We start from the raw sequence: 24,276 nt of genomic DNA on the forward strand, positions 1-24,276 counted from the left end.
TGGGAGACATCCCCCACTAGGGGCAGACCGACACCCCACACCTCACACGGTGGAGTACACCCCTGAGAGGAAGCTTCCAAAGCAAGAATCAGACAGGTACACTCGCTGTTCAGCAATATTCTATCTTCTGCAGCCTCTGCTGCTGATACTCAGGCAAACAGGGTCTGGAGTGGACCTCAAGCAATCTGCAACAGACCTACAGCTGAGGGTCCTGACTGCTAGAAGGAAAACTAACAAACAGGAAGGACACCCACACCAAAACCCCATCAGTACGTCACCATCATCAAAGACCAGAGGCAGATAAAACCACAAAGATGGGGAAAAAGCAGGGCAGAAAAGCTGGAAATTCAACAAATAAGAGCGCATCTCCCCCTCCAAAGGAGCGCAGCTCATTGCCAGCAATGGATCAAAGCTGGACGGAGAATGACTTCGACGAGATGAGAGAAGAAGGCTTCAGTCCATCAAACTTCTCAGAGCTAAAGGAGGAATTACATACCCAGCACAAAGAAACTAAAAATCTTGAAAAAAGAGGGGAAGAATTGATAACTAGAATGATTAATGCAGAGAAGGCCATAAACAAACTGACAGAGATGAAAACCATGACACGAGAAATACGTGACAAATGCACAAGCTTCAGTAACCGACTCGATCAACTGGAAGAAAGAGTATCAGCAATTGAGGATCAAATGAATGAAATGAAGCGAGAAGAGAAATCTAAAGAAAAAAGAAGAAAAAGAAATGAACAAAGCCTGCAAGAAGTATGGGATTATGTAAAAAGACCAAATCTACGTCTGATTGGGGTGCCTGAAAGTGAGGGGGGAAATGGAACCAAGTTGGAAAACACTCTTCAGGATGTCATCCAGGAGAAATTCCTCAACCTAGTAGGGCAGGCCAACATTCAAATTCAGGAAATACAGAGAATGCCACAAAGATACTCCTCGAGAAGAGCAACTCCAAGACACATAATTGCCAGATTCACCAAAGTTGAAATGAAGGAAAAATCTTAAGGGCAGCCAGAGAGAAAGGTCGGGTTACTCACAAAGGGAAGCCCATGAGACTAACAGCAGATCTCTCGGCAGAAACTCTACAAGCCAGAAGAGAGTGGGGGCCAATATTCAACATTCTTAAAGAAAAGAATTTTAAACCCAGAATTTCATATCCAGCCAAACTAAGTTTCATCAGTGAAGGAGAAATAAAATCCTTTACAGATAAGCAAATGCTTAGAGATTTTGTCACCACCAGGCCTGCCTTACAAGAGACCCTGAAGGAAGCCCTAAACATGGAAAGGAACAACCAGTACCAGCCATTGCAAAAACATGCCAAAATGTAAAGACCATCAAGGCTAGGAAGAAACTGGATCAACTAACGAGCAGAATAACCAGTTAATATCATAATGGCAGGATCAAGTTCACACATAACAATATTAACCTTAAATGTAAATGGACTGAATGGTCCAATTAAAAGACACAGACTGGCTAACTGGATAAAGAGTCAAGACCCATCAGTCTGCTGTATTCAGGAGACCCATCTCACATGCAGAGACATACATAGGCTCAAAATAAAGGGATAAAGGAAGATCTACCAATCAAATGGAGAACAAAAAAAAGCAGGGGTTGCAATCCTAGTCTCTGATAAAACAGACTTTAAACCATCAAAGATCAAAAGAGACAAGGCCATTACATAATGGTAAAGGGATCAATTCAACAGGAAGAGCTAACTCTCCTAAATATATATGCACCCAATACAGGAGCACCCAGATTCATAAAGCAAGTCCTTAGAGACTTACAAAGAGACTTAGACTCCCATGCAATAGTAATGGGAGACTTCAACACCCCACTGTCAACATTAGACAGATCAACGAGACAGAAAGTTAACAAGGATATCCAGGAATTGAACTCATCTCTGCAGCAAGCAGACCTAATAGACGTCTATAGAACTCTCCACCCCAAATCAACAGAATATACATTCTTCTCAGCACCACATCACACTTATTCCAAAATTGACCACATAATTGGAAGTAAAGCACTCCTTAGCAAATGTACAAGAACAGAAATTATAACAAACTGTCTCTCAGACCACAGTGCAATCAAACTAGAACTCAGGACTAAGAAACTCAATCAAAACCGCTCAACTACATGGAAACTGAACAACCTGCTCCTGAATGACTACTGGGTACATAACGGAATGAAGGCAGAAATAAAGATGTTCTTTGAAATCAGTGAGAACAAAGATACAACATACCAGAATCTCTGGGACACATTTAAAGCAGTGTGTAGAGGGAAATTTATAGCACTAAATGCCCACAAGAGAAAGCAGGAAAGATCTAAAATGGACACTCTAACGTCACAATTAAAAGAACTAGAGAAGCAAGAGCAAACACATTCAAAAGCTAGCAGGAGGCAAGAAATAACTAAGATCAGAGCAGAACTGAAGGAGATAGAGACACAAAAAACCCTCCAAAAAATCAGTGAATGCAGGAGTTGGTTTTTTGAAAAGATCAACAAAATTGACAGACCGCTAGCAAGACTAATAAAGAAGAAAAGAGAGAAGAATCAAATAGACGCAATAAAAAATGATAAAGGGGATATCACCACCGACCCCACAGAAATACAAACTACCATCAGAGAATACTATAAACACCTCTACGCAAATCAACTAGAAAATCTACAAGAAATGGATAATTTCCTGGACACTTACACTCTCCCAAGACTAAACCAGGAAGAAGTTGAATCCCTGAATAGACCAATAGCAGGCTCTGAAATTGAGGCCATAATTAATAGCCTACCAACCAAAAAAAGTCCAGGACCAGATGGATTCACAGCTGAATTCTACCAGAGGTACAAGGAGGAGCTGGTACCATTCCTTCTGAAACTATTCCAATCAATAGAAAAAGAGGGAATCCTCCCTAACTCATTTTATGAGGCCAACATCATCCTGATACCAAAGCCTGACAGAGACACAACAAAAAAAGAGAATTTTAGGCCAATATCCCTGATGAACATCGATGCAAAAATCCTCAATAAAATACTGGCAAACCGGATTCAGCAGCACATCAAAAAGCTTATCCACCATGATCAAGTGGGCTTCATCCCTGGGATGCAAGGCTGGTTCAACATTCGCAAATCAATAAACGTAATCTAGCATATAAACAGAACCAAAGACAAGAACCACATGATTATCTCAATAGATGCAGAAAAGGCCTTTGACAAAATTCAACAGCCCTTCATGCTAAAAATGCTCAATAAATTCGGTATTGATGGAACGTACCTCAAAATAATAAGAGCTATTTATGACAAACCCACAGCCAATATCATACTGAATGGGCAAAAACTGGAAAAATTCCCTTTGAAAACTGGCACAAGACAGGGATGCCCTCTCTCACCACTCCTATTCAACATAGTGTTGGAAGTTCTGGCTAGGGCAATAAGGCAAGAGAAAGAAATCAAGGGTATCCAGTTAGGAAAAGAAGAAGTCAAATTGTCCCTGTTTGCAGATGACATGATTGTATATTTAGAAAACCCCATTGTCTCAGCCCAAAATCTCCTTAAGCTGATAAGCAACTTCAGCAAAGTCTCAGGATACAAAATTAATGTGCAAAAATCACAAGCATTCCTATACACCAGTAAAAGACAAACAGAGAGCCAAATCAGGAATGAACTTCCATTCACAATTGCTTCAAAGAGAATAAAATACCTAGGAATCCAACTTACAAGGGATGTAAAGGACCTCTTCAAGGAGAACTACAAACCACTGCTCAGTGGAATAAAAGAGGACACAAACAAATGGAAGAACATACCATGCTCATGGATAGGAAGAATCAATATTGTGAAAATGGCCATACTGCCCAAGGTAATTTATAGATTCAATGCCATCCCCATCAAGCTACCAATGAGTTTCTTCACAGAATTGGAAAAAAGTGCTTTAAAGTTCATATGGAACCAAAAAAGAGCCCGCATTGCCAAGACAATCCTAAGTCAAAAGAACAAAGCTGGAGGCATCACGCCACCTGACTTCAAACTATACTACAAGGCTACAGTAACCAAAACAGCATGGTACTGGTACCAAAACAGAGATATAGACCAACGGAATAGAACAGAGTCCTCAGAAATAATACCACACATCTACAGCCATCTGATCTTTGACAAACCTGAGAAAAACAAGAAATGGGGAAAGGATTCCCTATTTAATAAATGGTGCTGGGAAAGTTGGCTAGCCATAAGTAGAAAGCTGAAACTGGAATCTTTTCTTACTCCTTATACGAAAATTAATTCAAGATGGATTAGAGACTTAAATGTTAGACCTAATACCATAAAAACCCTAGAGGAAAACCTAGGTAATACCATTCAGGACATAGGCATGGGCAAGGACTTCATGTCTAAAACACCAAAAGCAACGGCAACAGAAGCCAAAATTGACAAATGGGATCTGATTAAACTAAAGAGCTTCTGCACAGCAGAAGAAACTTCCATCAGAGTGAACAGGCAACCTACAGAATGGGAGAAAATTTTTGCAATCTACTCATCTGACAAAGGGCTAATATCCAGAACCTACAAAGAACTCAAAAAAATTTACAAGAAGAAAACAACCCCATCAAAAAGTGGGCAAAGGATATGAACAGACATTTCTCAAAAGAAGACATTCATACAGCCAACAGACACATGAAAAAATGCTCATCCATAAAAACCCTAGAAGAAAACCTAGGTAGTACCATTCAGGACATAGGCATGGGCAAAGACTTCATGTCTAAAACACCAAAAGCAACGGCAGCAAAAGCTAAAATTGACAAATGGGATCTAATTAAACTAAAGAGCTTCTGCACAGCAAAAGAAACTACCATCAGAGTGAACAGGCAACCTACAGAATGGGAGAAAATTTTTGCAATGTACTCATCTGACAAAGGGCTAATATCCAGAACCTACAAAGAACTCAAACAAATATACAAGAAAAAAACAAAAACCCCATCAAAAAGTGGGCAAAGGATATGAACAGACATTTCTCAAAAGAAGACATTCATACAGCCAACAGACACATGAAAAAATGCTTATCATCACTGGCCATCAGAGAAATGCAAATCAAAACCACAATGAGATACCATCTCACACCAGTTAGAATGGCAATCATTAAAAAGTCAGGAAACAACAGGTGCTGGAGAGGATGTGGAGAAATAGGGACACTTTTCCACTGTTGGTGGGATTGTAAACTAGTTCAACCATTATGGAAAACAGTATGGCGATTCCTCAAGGATCTAGAACTAGAAGTACCATATGACCCAGCCATGCCGTTACTGGGTATATACCCAAAGGATTATAAATCATGCTGCTATAAAGACACATGCACACGTATGTTTATTGCGGCACTATTCACAATAGCAAAGACTTGGAATCAACCCAAATATCCGTCATTGACAGACTGGATTAAGAAAAGGTGGCACATATACACCATGGAATACTATGCAGCCATAAAAAGGATGAGTTTGTGTCCTTTGTAGGGACATGGATGTAGCTGGAAACCACCATTCTCAGCAAACTATCGCAAGAACAGAAAACCAAACACCGCATGTTCTCACTCATAGGTGGGAACTGAACAATGAGATCACTTGGACTCGGGAAGGGGAACATCACACACTGGGGCCTATCATGGGGAGGGGGGAGGGAGGAGGGATTGCATTGGGAGTTATACCTGATGTAAATGACGAGTTGATGAGTGCTGACGAGTTGATGGGTGTAGCACACCAACATGGCACAAGTATACATATGTAACAAACCTGCACATTATGCACATGTACCCTAGAACTTAAAGCATAATAATAAACAATAAATAAATAAATAAATAAATAGGAATAATAGTGCTAGTGTTAATCGAATACCTGTGTGCAGAAAAAAAGTGAACCTTGTTCTTTACCTCACATTTAGCTCAAAGTGGGTTATAGGTGTAAACACAAAATGTAAAAGTATAAAACTCTTAAAAATGTAGAACATCTTTGTTTAATTAGGCAAACAGATTTTATATATAACAACAAAAATACAATCCATAAAACAAACAAAAAAAGGATTAAGTGGACCTCATCAAAATTAAAAGCTTTTACTCCCTGAAAGACACTGTTAATGATAAGACAAGCCATAGACCGGAAAAAAATATTTGCAAATCACGTATTTGACAAAGGGATTGTATGCATAATATTAAAAGAACTGCTATAAAAACATTATTAATATGAAAACCAATGCAATTTAAAAATGTGCCAAGAGTTGAACAGATATTTCATCAAATAAGGTACACATATGGCAAGTAAACAAATGAAAAGATGTTCGGCATCATTAGTAATTAGGAAAACAAATTCAGACCATATTAGGTACCACTGCACACCTTTATCAAGCTCTTTTGGGGGTGAGGAGCAAATATGAACTCTTATACCTCGCTGGTGGGAGTGCAAAATGGTAGAACCTCTTTGGAAAACAGCTTGTCATTTTCTTATAATGTTACTTTTATATCCCAGTAGTCCCAAATCCCACACTTTTACTCAAGAGAAAGGAAAACATAAGTTCACACAAAAACCTGTTTACAGCAGCTTTATTCAAAACTGTCAAAAACTAGAAACAACCCAAATATCTTTCATGTGATGCATGGATAAACTATTGTATGTTCATACACTGGGAAAACTCAGTAATAAAAAGAAAAAAAAATTTCCACAAAAAACAACATGTATAAATGTCAGATACATTATGGCTAAATGAAAGAAGCAAAACTCCAAAGGTTACATATGATTCCATTTATATGATGTTCTAGGAAAGACCAAACTGTAGTATCAGAGAATAGATAAGTGGTACTAGGGATTAAAGGTTGCAGGGTGGGGGTTGACTAGCATCATGATGAAGGAATTTCTTTGCATGATGAAACTGTTATGTGTTTTATAATCATGGTTACATGACTCTATTTTTCAAAACTCATAGCAGAACATTTACTATAAAGAATAAATGTATAACTCCCCCAAATTCTATTGCTTCCCATTAAAACATTTTAAAATGGGGAAGATCCCACTTTTTGATTATAATATATAAGATTCCAACTCCTTGATCCTCACTTACTTTAGAAAACTGGACAATTTGTCACAGAGCACAGTAAAAAGAAGTCCCAAGGAATACTCATTTACCATCACCCCTCCATATTTTTCTTGGCCAAATATTACTTCTACTTGTTCTCTGCTTTGGAAATGAATCATAACCTGAGTTCCCTGTTCTTTTTCTGAAACAGATGCCTTAAATTTGACACTTGATGTATACTTTCTGCTTTTTTTGGCTTCCCTCCACCCACAATTTTTTTTTCTTACAATTTTTCTATTCTCTTTATTCATTCGTTCTCTTATTCAACAACAAATTTAGGCCCTGTGCTGGGGGCCCAGGATATGAGATTAATAAGGTATGCTTTCACATGAAACACAGTCTTGAAAGGTAGAAGAAGGACATATTAACAAATAATGGTGTGTACTAATGTCATCAAGTCATAATAGAAGTATATTAGCGAGCATGATGTAGTACAAAGGAGTAAATAATCTGTTTTTCTTGGATGGGTCAGGGAAGGCTTTACACGAGAAAGAGGCATAAAAGTACCTCAGATGAAAATTGCAATTCTTTAAAATGTCATCTGTGACTTTGATTATTTATGAACTATTAGCCCACATAGATTAAGAAAAATAGAAAAATAGAAATTTAGCAGTAAAGTCATCAGAGACAACGTAAACTTCAGCTTGGTGACATGAGGATGGGATGTATTCGTGACTTTTGTAAAGTTTATATGGAAAATAACTGATTAAAATGAAAAAGTTAGCCAGGTACAGTGGCTCATGCCTGTAATCCCAGCACCTTGGGAGCCAAGGCGGGCAGATCACTTGAGCCCCAGGAGTTTGACACCCACCTGGGCAACATGGTGAAATCCTGCCTCTAGAAAAACAAACAAAAAAACAAAAACAAACAAAAAGCAAGAATTAGCTGAGCATGGTGGTGTGCATCTGTAGGCCCAGCTACTTGGGAGGCTAAGGTGGGAGGATCACCTGAGCCCAAGGAGACCAAGGCTGCAGTGAGCCATGATTGTGCCAGTGCACTCCAACCTGGACAACAGAGTGAGACTCTATCTCCAAAAGAAAAAAAAAGAAAAAGAAAAGAAAAAGCTGAATATACCAGACAAGTATAGACTGTCAATTAGAAATGTAGCATTTATTAAAGAAAAAATGATTAAATATAAGACACTGTTAAATTGCCTATAATTTAGTCTGCTAATTATACTTATTTAACATTTGGCTTGCTGACATTCAGTTTAGATTTTATATTGATTCTTAGCATTTTTTCCAGTTATATTTGTGTACAACTAATTTTCCTCCCACAAGTTACTGTTCTCTACCCTTATCAGTCTTTTGATTTTTCTTGACTATATCAGGCACATTCTACCACAAGGCACCACTGCACTGGCTGTTCACTGTGTAAGGAGCACACTTCATCCAGTGTCTGAATGGTTAACACCCTCATCTGTTTGAAAACTACTCAATGAAGTTTAACCCTTCCACTATATTTTAAATGATAAATCACCTCCCCTCCTTTCAACCTCAAGCACTCCTGACCTCTTTCCCCTGAGTTACATTAAGTCTTAACTTCTAACATATTATGTTATGTACTTATTATGGTTATTGTTTATTATCTTTCTTCACCTCCACTAAAATGTAAGCTTTACCGGGGCTGAGATCTTCATCTGTTTTGTTCATTGGTGTATCCAAAATCTCTAGAGCAGAGCCTACGATATGGCAGAAACTCAGTCATTATTTGTTGAAAAATTGATGTAAGAGTAATATTTCCTATATTTTTTTCTGATAGGACTTGGATTTGGACTCTTAAAATGAGTTAGAACTCCTGTGACTTGACATTTTAGAATTTCTCTAATCCGATTGAACTGTTATGATACCTAAGCATTGCTCAGGAACTCTGGCTTGAACCTCAAAGCTCTTCCTGACTTAGATGATAAACAGTTACCTCCCCATGAGGCCGTCTTTTGAAGTACAGTGTAAACACTGTTAGAAACAATGGATAATGATAAACCTGTTCATTTGGCTTTTGAGTTTTCTTTGTTCATTTTTGAAGATTTTCCAACTTTTGTTGGAAAATCTTGGTTTGAACACAAAATGAGACTTAAATTGTTTCTGTAGTAACATATGAACACAATTCATTCAATAAAATCCCATATACTCAGGCCAAAACATGATACCAGAGATAAGAAATTGGCTCTTAAGGTCACCAGAGTTTGACTTTTAGACAATGGGAAAGGCCGCTCTGAGAAACACCAAGTTATGTACTTGGAAATTTAGGAAAGTTGAAGCAGATATTGTATCTCAGAAAATCGTTGTATTCACGTAATTCTTGAAGCGTCTGGGGTTATGTATACCTTTGTAAATTTGATTTCATGCTTTAAATTGCATATAGAATAAAACTAAACTCTATATTAATGTTTTATAATAAATTTAAGATTTGGGAGAAAATAATAACTACATAGATGCTAAAAACAGAGCTACACATTTTATATAATGCAATATATACATATATATACACATAATCTTGTTATTTTAATTTCTATTTAGAAATGAAATTGAATATATTTTCATGTTTATTACTTTTTTTCATTTTCTTTTCATGACATTTTGCCTATTTATTTTGTGGAGAGAATTTTTAATTACCCTAGAATAGGAAAAAAACTATTATCATGTGGAACTAATTTTTATATAAACCCATTTTGATCAGTAGTGACCTTTTTTCTCCATTGATATTACTCTTCATATGTGATTACTGTTGGTAGTTTGTTATTTTATACTTACTTTTCATTTGAGACTTTATGATTTCTGTTTTAAAACATATGAAATATTTTTCTTATCTTAGTTCTGTAATGTTTTATATTGTTTTGAATGTCTAAAATTTTATAACACAATTCTCATATACTTGGTTCTGTTTGAGTCATATTATTGTAGCACTCTTAATTACTGTGTTTGTTATAGGTATTTCTTGGTGAACAAAATCTTATGTATATGTATTTATTTATAAGGAAATATAGGCAAAATGATCTTTATATTTTATAACCAAACTAGAATTTTCAAGAAATCATTTTCATTCCCCAATTTAAATATTAACTTATTTACAGAATTAGAGATTTATTAATGGTTCTAAACTTTGGTACACTGGGGAATTTTTCAGGTTTATTTTACATGAACGTCACTTTCAAAATCTCTTCAAATAAAATTATTCAAAATTTACATTTGGCTTCTGGGGAAGGGGGATTACCACAAAGAAGATGATATTATGAAAAGACTTAAATAAATTCTACGTTGATAAAATTATCTGAGATATGTTTGAATGTCTTTTTTTTAATAAGAGAGTTACAGAAATGTTTTAGTCTACAATGTAATCCAATTTCATTTCTTTAACAGAAATTGATGATCTCTGCTGGTAGTTCATGTTTATGTTTATTTATCTGTTTGTAGCCCTTTTAAGTTTCTGTCAGAAGACTAACGGGACATTTCCAGTTTGACCTTGTGATTTTTGCAAATTGGCATAGAGCAATTTACAGTACTTGTAATGAGCAAGTCATACTTTATTTTTAATCATGGAAAATTGCTTTCTTATTAATTTTGCTACATAATTCAACAGTTTTGCTTACTTTATTGTGCTAATGTTGCTCATCTAAAGAAAGTAAATGTTTCTCATTTTATAGAATAAGGGAAAGATTGCACAATTTAGTGAACTTTGTTCATTTTAGGAGGGTTTCATAATAATAATCTCAGTTCCTACATCTTTCTGATATTCTAATTTCAATGAGTTATCCTTTTCAAAATAATTTTATGGTATTGTTACCTCTTTTCCTTAAGGTGAACAATATCACTGCACACTGCTTTGCTAGAAGTCTAATGATAAATTCCTATTCTGATGTATTTCTTTTTTTTTTTTTTGAGACGGAGTCTCGCTCTGTCGCCCAGGCTGGAGTGCAGTGGCCGGATCTCAGCTCACTGCAAGCTCCGCCTCCCGGGTTTACGCCATTCTCCTGCCTCAGCCTCCCGAGTAGCTGGGACTACAGGCGCCCGCCACCTCGCCCGGCTAGATTTTTGTATTTTTTAGTAGAGACGGGGTTTCACCGGGTTAGCCAGGATAGTCTCGATCTCCTGACCTCGTGAAACGCCCGTCTCGGCCTCCCAAAGTGCTGGGATTACAGGCTTGAGCCACCGCACCCGGCCCTGATGTATTATTTCTAATATATAGCCTAATTAAGAGTTGACTGAAGTATGTTAAAATTTTGAATGCCAAATATTTATGTGTGTTTGCATATACACTATATTTTTACTTTAAATCTCTGAATTTTTAAATAGCTCTCATAGATTTTTTTTAATTTAAATTTTTTATAGAGACAGAGTCTCACTATGTTGCCCAGTCAGATCTCAAGCCCCTGAGTTCAAATGATCCTCCTGCTTCCACCTCCTAAAGGGTCAGGAATATAGGTATAAGCCACTGAGCCTGGGGCTTAGATTTCTTGGTATAAGAACCTAAGATGACCCTATAGTACAGATATATTTGATATAATTTAAAACATTTTAATAAAAATTAAAATTTTATTATCCATAAATTCAAATACTTTAATTTGATGAAGGGTATTTTCATTAATAGTTGTCACTGTTTCATTGATTGCCATTGTTCTTGTGATCTATATTTTTATTTTATTAAAAATTTTCTACATTTTCTTTTCTTTAAAGTTATGACCTTTAAACTTCACAAGATTTGCACTTGATAAACTTCAAAAGATTTGCAGAATTTTGGTACTCAGTATTTTAAAAATTATTAAATCAATGAACAAATACTTTGTTTCTAAGATATTAATACCTACCACCTACCTGTAAATGGCATTTTAAAGCAGTATTTTTAAAGTTTAAGAAAACTTATATATAGCACTACATTTTAACTTCAGAACCTGTTAAAAGATGAAAAATGCTGTGTAAAAGATAGTCTCATTGCTAGCTGAATTACAGTACTATAGCACTTTTAACTGTTGCTTCAGTGAAAAATTTTTCTCATATATAAATACAAAGTGGAAGATTTTAAGCAACTCGCCTTAACAATGTTAGTAATAGAATATGTTCTATATGATACTGCCAATTTATAGACAAGACTTGTGAAAGTCTGAATTAGTTTTGTTTTACAAATGGTAATCCATTTACAGACCATTTTATCTAGGAGTCTTTTCCATAATCCATCTTGGTGCATTTATATAAAGATATCTACCTGCAACTTTTTTAGAAAAAAATATACGTGCAGAGAGAGAGAAAAAAATAGAATAGATATAGCAAAAGCTAAATGCTTACTTTTTCTTAAGTGTTAAAATTCATTGATTATATCAATCACGATAGTGATTCAATGATCAAAGAAATGGAAATGAATGGAAAACAAAGTTGGAGCAAAATATAGAAGAGTAAATATGATATTCGTGAATTAGAAACATATTCAGTTTTATCATCAAGGCAAATTTATTTGTTTAAAACAGTGGCCAATAGTCTTTTCTGTGTGAGGGCTAATTTCAGTATTAATAAAATTATGAATCAATTATTTGATACTGAAAATTACATACTTTTTGGGTCAGTAAATGCTGTCTGTCTTCAGTATTCAGTATAGAAGCATTCTTCTATTGCATATCCATCTCTGAGTTGATTCTGCCTTTGCCTGAAATTTCAGAAACTTACTCTTGAAATAACTATATGGTATAATTATACTGTTGTATTTGAATGAATTTTGTTCTTGAGCAAAACGCTTTCTGAACCTGATTTATTTGGTCTTGTCCCAACTATTTTTCTAAGCTACATAATGGTAAATACTGTTTCACTTTCTTTTAACATTATATATTTTATAACAAAAGGTTCTGTTTCCATCTCAAATAAGAACCCTTCTACAAACAAGCCTTGGGCCACTTTGAAATAATGTGAGCTTTGTCATACACCTATTTTTTTAAAGAGCAGCGCTTCTACTTGCTAAGGATTTACATTTTATATAAAAAATATTTCTGTTCCTTCCCATTACATATTTCACTACCTCATCTTTTCCCCCCTTCCTTCTGGGGTTGTCAGTGAGAACTCTAACCAACCAGGAAAACCAGCTGACTAATTATCCTCCATCAGTCAAATCCTACCTATCTCCTAAGGAGTAGGTCAGCTTGAAGCTACAGAGAACACTGATTGCTGGGTCTTGGCAGCTTTGTCTCTGGGCCTGCCTTTTCTCATCTGTAAAATGACAGCTGTTGAAATTTGAGTACAGATAGCTTGGAATATAGTGGATTGTTTGGTCCAGATATTTCTGGTTGCTTTTAACTTGTCTAGAATGGCTTAATTGTATTAAATTGTAATTAAAGCAATTAAATCCTACAAATAAGTGAAAAATTTAAGAAAATTTTCCCATGGTCTTTCACAGCCAAAATGAAAATCAGGACACAGAGGCTAGCCTACTAACAGCTTTTAAAAAACATAACAAACATAATCTAGGCCAGGCATCGTGGCTCACAACTGTAATCCCAATGCTTTGGGAGACCAAGGCAGGATAATCCATTGGGCCCAGGAGTTCGAGACCAGTCTGGGCAATGTAGCAAGATCTGGTCTCTACAAAAAAAAAAAAAAAACAAAACGTAAAAACATTAGCTAAGCCTGGTGACATGCGCCTGTAGCCTTAGCTACTCACAAGACTAAGGCAGGAGGATCACTTGAGCCCAACAATTTGAGGTTGCAGTGAGCTATGAATGCATCACTGAGCTCCAGCCAGGGTAACAAAGTGAGACCCTGTCTCTTAAAAATCAAACACACACAAAAACCCTATAAATTGAGTTTCGTGATATTTTCAGTAATTGTTTTTCACCGTATATGAGGGATTGGTTAATAAATGCCATAAGTCTGGTCATGATATGCTTATTTGGTACATTTTTTGTAGTAAAATTTCTTTAAGTCAGATTTTCATGGAAATTGTTTTTACTTTGATAAGTTTTTAGATCTATAAATCACAAATAATATAGAGAACTTTGTTTTAGGACAGAGATAGTAAATATGGTTTAAACATTAGGAATTGATGTTATTTGCAATGAAAAGCATTCTATTCTGATATACATTTCAATGTTGAGAAATTTCATTTTTGTTTGTTGTAGTTATAGCAAAAACATTATGTTCTAATATAAGCTTTAACTAGTGTACCAAGTTAAAGATCCTTTTGGATATGTTTTTCCAAATTTAATATTTGTTTAAAATGTTATGGAAGTAAGAGAATAGAGTGAATGGTAGATGCATAGATGTGGCACAACTGTATGTATCTCCTTCCTTTCATTTTTCACGTCACATTACTAGCTGTATGTGTTTGTCTTGTATTGGTTTTATAAAGGATCTAAGTGTTTTGAAAGGTGTGGGACTATTTGCTATTGGAGATTTCAGTGTTTGACTATGAGAGAAGGAAATGTTATTTTTGGGGGAATGTTATTTCAGAAATTTGGCTTTGGAGTTTTCCCATATTATTATACTAGCAATTTCCAAAAAATACAGCAAAAATTTCTAGTAGTTTTCCAGTTGGTGATTTGTTAAACAAGAATTGGAAGCTGTAACAAATAAAACTGTTTTTGATAGAGTAGGCATTTAGTCAACATTGGTTAAACTGACCAATATTTTATATAATATCTAAGTGCTGCTCTCATACAGGGAAGAAAACATAAAAGTTTTAACAATTCTTAGGCAAAGAAAAGAATGGCTACATTTCAAAATGTATTTGTTTATAACTTTTAGAAAAGTTAACATTTAAAAATGTGTATTTATTTTTAAAGTTGGAAATTTTCTGAGCCATATTGTCCCAAAGTGAGTGATTTTTTTCCTAACCAATCTTGTAAGTTCTGAGGTGCGTAGCCAGCAAGTTCAGTCAAGCCGTTGCTCATCTTTGAGGTCTATTATACTGATCAGTTTATTATATCTAAGAAAGAATGATAGAGGTAAAAGTAAACAGGGAGCAATTTCTGCTCACGTATTTCTATGACTTACAGACACCTTAGCCTCTCCAATACAGTAATCTACAAGGAACTAGCTTTGTTTAGGTGCCAAGTGTAACTCATATTTATCTTAACAGAGTTCATTTATTTAGTAGGTAAAAGTAGTGGTTACTGTTTCAAAATTATATGTAGCCATCTTAGTTGGGCTATTCAGTTTGGAATTGTAAACATGATGGCAGGTTTCTTAAATATCTGTGTGTTGTTGTTGTTATTTTTTTTAAAGAGATTTCCCAAAGTTGCAGATGGCTGGCTCATCTCCAAATACCTCTTCAAGGTACTCTATGCTGGTGATGTCTCCCGCCACTGAGCTGCACGGGAGCATGGAATTGACTTTCGGGGGAGGGCTGTATCAGTTAAGTGATCTTTTTTAGTACATTGCATGGGTTTTGTGAAGCTTTCTTTTTTGTGTGTTTTTGTTTTTTTAAATCCAGAGGGCACAAGTAGGCTTATGCTAAATTTTAAAATTAAAATCTTATAAATCCACACAATATAATAACCTATTTACTTTTTAAGTGCTGTATAATAATAAATATTACATGTGTAGTAGAAGCTAAGGGAAGCTGTATGAATATTCCAGTCTCAGTAAAACATAGATGTGGCCCTGTAAACAATAACTGCTTTTTCATTCTTGAACCATTAGTGGGAATGTATTTCTTAGTTTCCTTTCTCCCAGGTAGAATGCATACCTTTACTTACTTATTCAAAACTTTTTTTAATTGAGTTTCTTCTATATGCAAAACACTGCTGGACCTCTGTACTTATGATCTAGCTTTCTATATTTTTTGCTTGGAAAAGCAATATAGTCATTATTTTTAAATAGTAGAACAAAGGAGAAAAAGTAAAAAACAAATGTCTTTTCCTTAATTTTCATTCCCACAATTAATCCTTTCAAGCAATTCTGTTTTATGTTCTGTACCTATAGTCTTAATCACTACTGACACACATTATACTTGATTTCTTCAGGGGTACACATTTATGTGTAGCTCTCTGTGTGGACTTCAGCTGTCATGTACGATTTCATTCCACCAGTACTTTAAGCCTTATGTTAATAATGCTGGTGGAAGGGAAAAAACAAAACGTTTGTTCTCCATTTCAGAGAGAGTAAAATTACTGGGATAAAAAAGTCTATTAAATTGATTCAATATTTAGATTTTTGCTGAACCTGGTCATCTTAATCTTTTTGTTTTGGAAAATTAAGAGTTGACTAATTGTTATGGTAGAGACACATACTTTAGATTTTTGTATATGTTTGTGATAAATTCCTTACTAGTGAGCTAGACATTACATTGTCAATACCAAAGGAAAATAGTTACATTTTGTAGATGAGTAACTGATTCATAGTGCCTAAATGATATACTTCAAATGTCCTGTAAGTAACATGTAGAACTAGCAATGTAAGCACAATTCAGTATCTAATGTAGATTCTGACTTCCTCAGATTCAATTTAAAGTGTAACTAATTGTTTTTAGGTATTTATAATTGTTCTATTTTTTAGAACATTAATTGAGATTTTAGTTAGAAAATGGATCAGTGTCATAATTTTACCTTCAAAGCTGGATGTTCTAATAAATATAAACCTCAACTAACAATAGTACTTTTTTAAAGGAAAAGTTTCTGACCTTTTACAGAAATGGAAATTTTCTCTGTTTGATAAAATAGTGGATAATATTAAACTGGCTTTTATAAATTAGCAGTAAGAAACTTGGGATTGCTGCTACAAAGTTTAAAGTGAGAAGTCCACAAGTTTTTAAAAGGAACCAATTTTCTTTAAATATCTGAAAGCTTTTTCAGTGACATCAGAGTGGTTTATTAAAATGTGGTAGGACTATCTTGTCTTTTGTTGATTGTCTAGATGAATAGCAGCTCAAAGGTGATAGTCTTTCATATTGTCAAGTAGGTGATATATTTTAACTCTAACAGAACTTTCATTTGTGAAATCAGTTTTTCATTCACTGTTTACATAGCTAAGCACTATTACTAAAGGTGGGGAAATAAGTCACTTAAGAGATTCACTTATATTTTTATTATATTGTGAAAAGATGATGTGTCAGCTACTGCTTAGTAGAGAACCACTTTAGAAAATTTAATTTCTGTTCTTAGAAGGTCTTATTCTGGCCATAAAATAAGACACAAACAGAACACAGACATATTGCAGAGTGTAAATGGATAACTCACTTAAAGAGTATAGAAGAGTAATTTTAGAGTAACATTGGACCCTAGAGATGACAGGCAATTTTTGGGTCCTGAAGATGAGGCAATTTAGTTGGAAAGATAATCACATAGCTGGTCAGTAACAGATTGTCTTTTAGTCTAGCAAACTTTTCACCATTTGTTTCTATGCCTAAAGATGAATAGAGTTGGATTGATGGGATGGGAATACATTTTAAAAAGCTTGTTTAACTTTTTCATTGGTAAAATGTTAACTTCCAAGAACACTTATAATTGAAAGCATGTTGTATACCTATATTCATTGAGAACTTTAAAGAGAATTCTGTTATTGACAGCATATGTCATCTTTGGAATAACATTTCTTCAAGATATAGAGTAGTCAGTTTCTTGCTATATGATTGTCTTTTGTGATTATTTTTGAAGGAAGTCAAAGTATTTGGGGAGTGGTATTACTTCAATATTTATTTTTAAAGGCATGAGTAGCTTATAGCTTTGTTTTTTAATTTTCCTGTTAAATACAGGTTATAGACTTTTACTAGCAGTTAATCTGTATTTACATAAAAGTGATGTTCAAATAATATCACAGATAACTCATTGAACACATCTGTTATATTGAACTAAATTAAACCTTTTCTGTAGCTGCAGAAATTATTTAATTATTTAGGTGAAATCCTAGGATATACAGACAATTTACATGAAAGCTTGTTTGGAGGTTCTAGCAAGATAATTTACCTTCTCTTGAAGAATATCTTTCTGAATGTGAAAAATTCAGTGTCTTGAGTTAAGAGCTTCACTTTGGAAATGATGCACATGGAAAAGGAAGGATACCAGAATCAAGCCAAGTCATCTCACATCTAATTTGTAGAGCAGATAAACGTGTTATGAAGATCTTGCCAGTTGATTTATGGCCCTGCAAGTCGTGATGATATGCCATCCTGTCAATTGCTTAGCTTCTCAGTTTGTAATCTGGGAAATCTTTTCATTATCTTTTGGGTAAAAGTCCTTGTAGATAGTGTGCCCTACCTATAGCAGGAGTTCCAAGGATTTAGTGCCCACTCCTTCTCTGCTTAACCTAACTCTAGTTTTCTAGTTTTTCTGTCTCTGTTTTCTCTCCTCCAAAACAGGGCTTTTTTTATACTCTTTGGTTTTCAACAGCTCTACTTCGAAACATCCTACAAATTATTTTCTTCAGCCATCTGAAACTAAAGAGAAGGCTTAAAATAACATTACAGAAAAGCAAACCATGCCCTATGCCAAAGTCCTGGACCCTTGTACATTTCCTTAAAAAGGAAAGTCTTCTTGTTTATTGGCAACCTATGCTTTATCTTTCCCTGTGGTTACCTATCTGGATTACCACTATAGGTGGTTGCCATTGGCTAATAAAATGTTGTATTTTCCCTTGCCTATTTCTCTGACTTCTCTTTCCCATATTGTCTTTTTAGAGAGACTTAAACTCGCCACAGAATCTTGGTGATACTCTTTCCTTAATATTCTTTCCAGTGTGTAGTACTTCATTTCTTGAAGAAAGTCTGGCAGCTGTAGCTCTCATTTTGAAATTATAGAATGATCCCAAATAATAGAAGGCAAGGAAAATGAGTTGAAGTTAGAAACATTTGAGGAAGTAACTTTACAATGGTTGATGATGGGAGTAAAGTTGGATTAGGGAGTAAATTTGGAAGATTTCTCTAGATTCCAAAGCAAGTAATGTGAAGAATTTAACTTTGCATCTCACTCCTACTTCATTTCGTGATGCAAGGAGAGCTTGGTCCCTGTAACTACTTGTGTGATTACAGTAATAACAATAGTAATAATTAACACTTATTTTGAATTTAGTATGCACTAGACTCTTTGCTACTTGCTGCACATGCATGATCTCATCTAATCCTTACAACAGTACTATCCAGTAGGTACTATCATTATTTTCAATTTACAGAAGAGGCCCAGACTCATAGAGTGAACCTAAGTCATTTTTTCAAGATCCTGTAGCTAGAAAGTGATCTAGTTCAGGTCCACCTGACTCAAAGCCCATGTTCTTAACCACCAGTCACCCTGCTTCCCCTCCAAATAGCTAACAAATTGATGACATGAAAAGTGCCCTAGAGACAAACTATACTGAGGTATTATACCGGGAAATTTTTAGTTAAAAGAAGAAAGAGAGCAGAAGAAAGTGATGGAGAGAGATTAAGAGGGAGAAATCTGTAGATTTCTATTTGTAAGTAGCAAAATTTTATTTTATTATTTATTTATTTATTTATTTGAGATGGAGTCTCGCTCTGTCACCCAGGCTGGGGTGCAGTGGCGCGATCTCAGCTCACTGCAAGTTCCACCTCCTAGGTTCACGCCATTCTCCTGCCTCAGCCTCCCAAGTAGCTGGGACTACAGGTGCCCGCCACCACACCTGGCTAATTTTTTTTTTTGTAGTAGAGAGGGGGGTTTCACCATGTTAGCCAGGATGGTCTTGATCTCCTGACCTCATGGTCCACCAGCCTGGGCCTCCCAAAGTGCTGGGATTACAGGCGTGAGCCACTGCGACCGGCTGCAATATTTTATTTTTAAAGAGGCATTGAATTGTATGGTTACTTGAATAAAGATTTATAGATGCATTTATTTTTATTTATATAAAGAAAAATATATTTGTGCAAAATATTTGATGTTTGTAATCATGCAAACACTAGCAGACTGTTACCAAACTATTGCTATAAAAAGATACTAATTGGATTTTTTTAAATTAATTTTTTGTGTTCTTTGCAATTAAGATTATCTGTGTTGTGCTGATTTATCAACTTAATTTTTCAACAAATATTTATTGAGTGCCTACTGTGAGCCAAGCAAGCACTGTGTCAGAGATTGATCTAAAATAAGAAAAAATTCCTGTCTTAGTGATCTTACCGCCTAGTATGTGAAATAATCAAGTAAAGAAATAATCTTGAGGAGAAGTAAGCACAGGGTGCTGTGCCAACAGAGGGACTGGCTGTTGGGATCATGTATGGGTTTCTGGAAGAGGAGGCCTTTAAAACGCCCTGAATAATGAATAGAAGTTACCTATCATGACTTGCAGGATTTCTATTGGTTAATTAATAATAAGTACATCACTAGAAATACTAGAGGGAGATTTTAAAAAATTCAAATGGCTACATCTTCCCCTAAAGATTTTGATTATTCAGTTTGTGGGGAGGCTAGACATGAGTATTTTTTAAAAGTAGTCCAGTTAGGCCGGGCGCGGTGGCTCAAGCCTGTAATCCCAGCACTTTGGGAGGCCGAGACGGGCGGATCACGAGGTCAGGAGATCAAGACCATCCTGGCTAACACGGTGAAACCCCGTCTCTACTAAAAATACAAAAAACTAGCCGGGCGAGGTGGCGGCGCCTGTAGTCCCAGCTACTTGGGAGGCTGAGGCAGGAGAATGGCGTGAACCCGGGAGGCGGAGCTTGCAGTGAGCTGAGATCTGGCCACTGCACTCCAGCCTGGGTGACAGAGCGAGACTCCGTCTCAGAAAAAAAAAAAAAAAAAAAAAAAGTAGTCCAGTTATACTAATGTTCTGCCATGGTTTGGAACCACTCAGATATTATCTCAGACATTGGTCCTAAAATGGTGCTTTCTGACAAGAACACTTCTTGATGTTGCTGCAGAGAAGTAATTACTGAGGAAGGGAGGATTAAAATACATTATTAATTCATGATGATAAAAGCACTTATTTCAAAATATAAAAGCAAATCTTTCTACATGAAGATTAAACAACTTTCCTAGGGAAGACTAGTCATTCTAGACAACTAAAGAAAGTATTAAGATGTCTCTCATATTCCACTTAAAAATACTGAGTGTAGAAAATGTTTCCTGTGAAACTAATATTCGGAGTCCTGCATAGAATTTTTTTTTGACAGAATCCTGCTCTGTCGCCCAGGCTGGAGTACAGTGACTCAACCTCAGCTTATTATAACCTCCACCTCTCGGGTTCAAGTGATCCTCCTGCCTCAGCCTCTCTCAAGTAGCTGGGATTACGGGCACGCACCACCATGCCCAGCTCGTTTTTGTATTTTTAGTAGAGATGGGGTTTCACCAGGTTGGCCAGGCTGGCCTCGAACTCCTGGCCTCAGGTGATCCACCCACTTTGGCTTTCCAAAGTGCTGGGATTACAGGCGTGAGTCACCATGCCTAACCTACATAGAAATATTAATATTAATATAACCTATGCACAATAGAACATTGAGTCATGAACGGATACATAGTTAGCCAAATCTGAAAGGTTACAAGTTTTTCATGAGTTCTTAACTGGAAGAGAGCAAACAAATGACAGTTAAAGGGGAGCTTTATAGATGAGAATGGTTGGGTAGGTGGTTATGCATTATTAGTGAATATAGGATGCTAATTGATTTTATTTATTTATAAAGCAAACCACACATTGTATACCCTTTTAAAGTATCCTTATGAAGAGGAGAAAGGAATTATGGTGGTGGGGTTTTTTTTCTGTTTTTCTAAGTAGAGAAAGGTTTAGAATTCAACTGATGACAGTTATTAATGCTTAACTAGAAGTGCAGGAAGGTTTCCTGTGTGCTGTTTAAATGACTGTTAATAGAATGTTAAATGGCAGGATATTTCTAGTGTCTAGTCCCTTTCATTTAGTTTGGTTTTATTGTTGACAAACTGTGATCCAGACTCATTAAGTAAATTAAGTAAATTTTCCAAAGTAACACCACTAGTTAAAGATAGAATAGGACTAGATTTGAGGCTTTTTAACACTTAGACTGGTGGTGCCCTTGCCAATATAGCCCACTATATTACCTTTATTTTTCAGAATTTTATTGTTCTTGCATTTTCAAGTCTAATTTTACTTTTTAAAATTTTGTATCATAATTTGTCTCCTGAAGGTCAAGTAACGTGGTTTGGTTATGAAAGTCCTCGTAGTTTCTGGGACTATATCAGAGTGGCTTGCCGGAAAGTTTCACAGAATTGTATCTGCAGCATTGAAAATATGGAAAATGTCAGTTCTTCTAGAGCTAAGGTAAGACATTAGTCAGAGACTCATTTCTATTTTTTTTTCATTGCATGTATTTGGAATAGCAGGAAGGTGTGAAGCTACTTATTATGAATTTCCTTTTCTTAAGAAGCATAATAAAATACTTCCTGTTCTGCGATGTTTCTACATTTCTTGAATTATCTAAACTAGTGGCTCTCAAATAATGTTCAGCAGAACCCTGAAGATGTCCAAGACCCCTTCTTTAATGGGTACATAATGACAAAAGTATTTTATATAATATCAACATGTTATTTGCCTTTTCCCTTTCATTGTGTTGACATTTGCACTGCCAATACAGACATAATGGTGGATAAAACTGTTGGAACCTTAGCACGAATTAATGCAGTGACATCAAACTGTGCAAGTAGTCTTGAGTTCTTCCCCACTATGCAGTCAGTATTTTCTTTTAAAGATGGTTTCAACTTAAGAATGACCATGATGGAAACATTAATTCTTATTAAATCTCAACTTTGAGGATTTGTCTTTTTAATATCCTGAGTAATAAAATGGGAAGTATGCATAAAGCATTTCTGCAACGTACTGAAATATGATGGTTGCTTCAAGAATAACACTTGTACAATTCTTTGAACTGTGAGCTGAACTAGATATTTTTTAATGTAATATAATTTTACTGAAAAGAAAAACTTATAAACCATAATTTTTTGGACTTAGGCATTTGGCAGATATTTTCTCAGAAAAAAACAGAAGAAGAAAGAAGTGAGCCTATTACTTCAAGGAAACAGCTGAAACAGCTGACAGTATTTGTTGCCAATGGTGAAATTAAAGCTTTTAAGTAAAAACTAGAATTTTCGAAACTTATATTCACCATCTTAAGCTTCATAGCTTCCCAATTTAGAAAAGCTTTTATAAAACATTGATGTTGATATCAACAAATTTATTTTTAAATTATTTAATGAATTGTGTCAACATTGGATAGAACTGCATAACTTGTATTTTCCAAATGATCAATTCATGGAATTACAAAATCAGGTATGGGTAAAAAGATCAATTCAAAGTGCAAGATAGGTTAGTAGATTTAATTTACTAGTATGAAAAAGTCATTAATATGATTACAGAAATGTATCACTTAGTGAGTTTTGATCTAGAACAAAAGATAATATCTACACTTATCTGAAAAGACTATTAAAAGATTCCCTTTCCAACCATGTATCTTGTGAAGCTAGATTTTCTTAATATACTTCAACCAAAACAACACATTGTAACAGATGGAATGCAGAAGCAGATATCTAATTCTCTTGTATTACGCCAGACACTAAAGGGGTTAGGAAAAAAATGTAAAACAGAGATACTTTTCTCACTAATATTTTTGCTTAGGAAAAATAGTTATTTTTCTTAAAAATATGTTATTTATGTTAACATATAATGGGTTTATTGTTTTGTTTTGTTTTGCTTTATATTTTATTTTATTTTATTTTATTTTTTAGAGGCAAGATCTTGCTCTGTTGCCTGTGTTGGAGTGCAGTGGTACTATCACAGCTCACTGCAGGCTAGAACTCCTAGGCTCAAGTGATCCTCCGACCTCAGCTTGCTGAGTAGCTGGGACTACAGGTGCATGCCACCATGCCTGGCAAATTTTTAAAATTTTTTCTAGAGATAGTGTCTTTCTTTGTTGCCCAGGCTGGTCTAGAACTCCTGGCTTTGAGCTGTCTTTCTGCTGCAGCCTACCGAAGTGCTGGATTACAGGCGTGGGTCACCATGACCGACTTGTTATTTTTGAATTACCTAATATTTAAGTTTCCAGTTTTGACTTGTGATACAGTAAATTTGGTAGATATAGCCTACATAAAACTTCTTTGGGGTCCTCAGTAATTTTTAGGATTGTAAAATGTCTGAACTATTAAGTCAAACAAATTGAACATCCCAAAACTGAAAATGTGAAATCTGAAATGATCTCAAAACTAACTTTTGAACACCACCATGATGTTCAAAGGAAATGCTAAATGGAGCATTTAATGCAAATATTCCAAAATCAAGAAATACTCAGAATCTGAAATACT

The 24,276-nt window shown here is 35.3% G+C and overlaps 1 protein-coding gene across 2 annotated transcripts in view; it reads left to right on the forward strand.

The window, feature by feature from the left end:
• The window catches only part of RUNDC3B (RUN domain containing 3B), a 198,651-nt gene that overhangs the window by 56,639 nt on the left and 117,736 nt on the right, over positions 1 to 24,276 (forward strand). For both annotated transcript variants that reach the window (XM_010370648.2, XM_010370649.2), the window contains exon 3: positions 22,110 to 22,243. In XM_010370648.2, the coding sequence (XP_010368950.1) occupies positions 22,110 to 22,243 (134 nt within the window). The remainder of the gene's footprint in view (positions 1 to 22,109; positions 22,244 to 24,276) is intronic.

This window comes from Rhinopithecus roxellana, chromosome 6 (genome assembly GCF_007565055.1).
Source record: "Rhinopithecus roxellana isolate Shanxi Qingling chromosome 6, ASM756505v1, whole genome shotgun sequence".
Taxonomy (NCBI): domain Eukaryota; kingdom Metazoa; phylum Chordata; class Mammalia; order Primates; family Cercopithecidae; genus Rhinopithecus; species Rhinopithecus roxellana.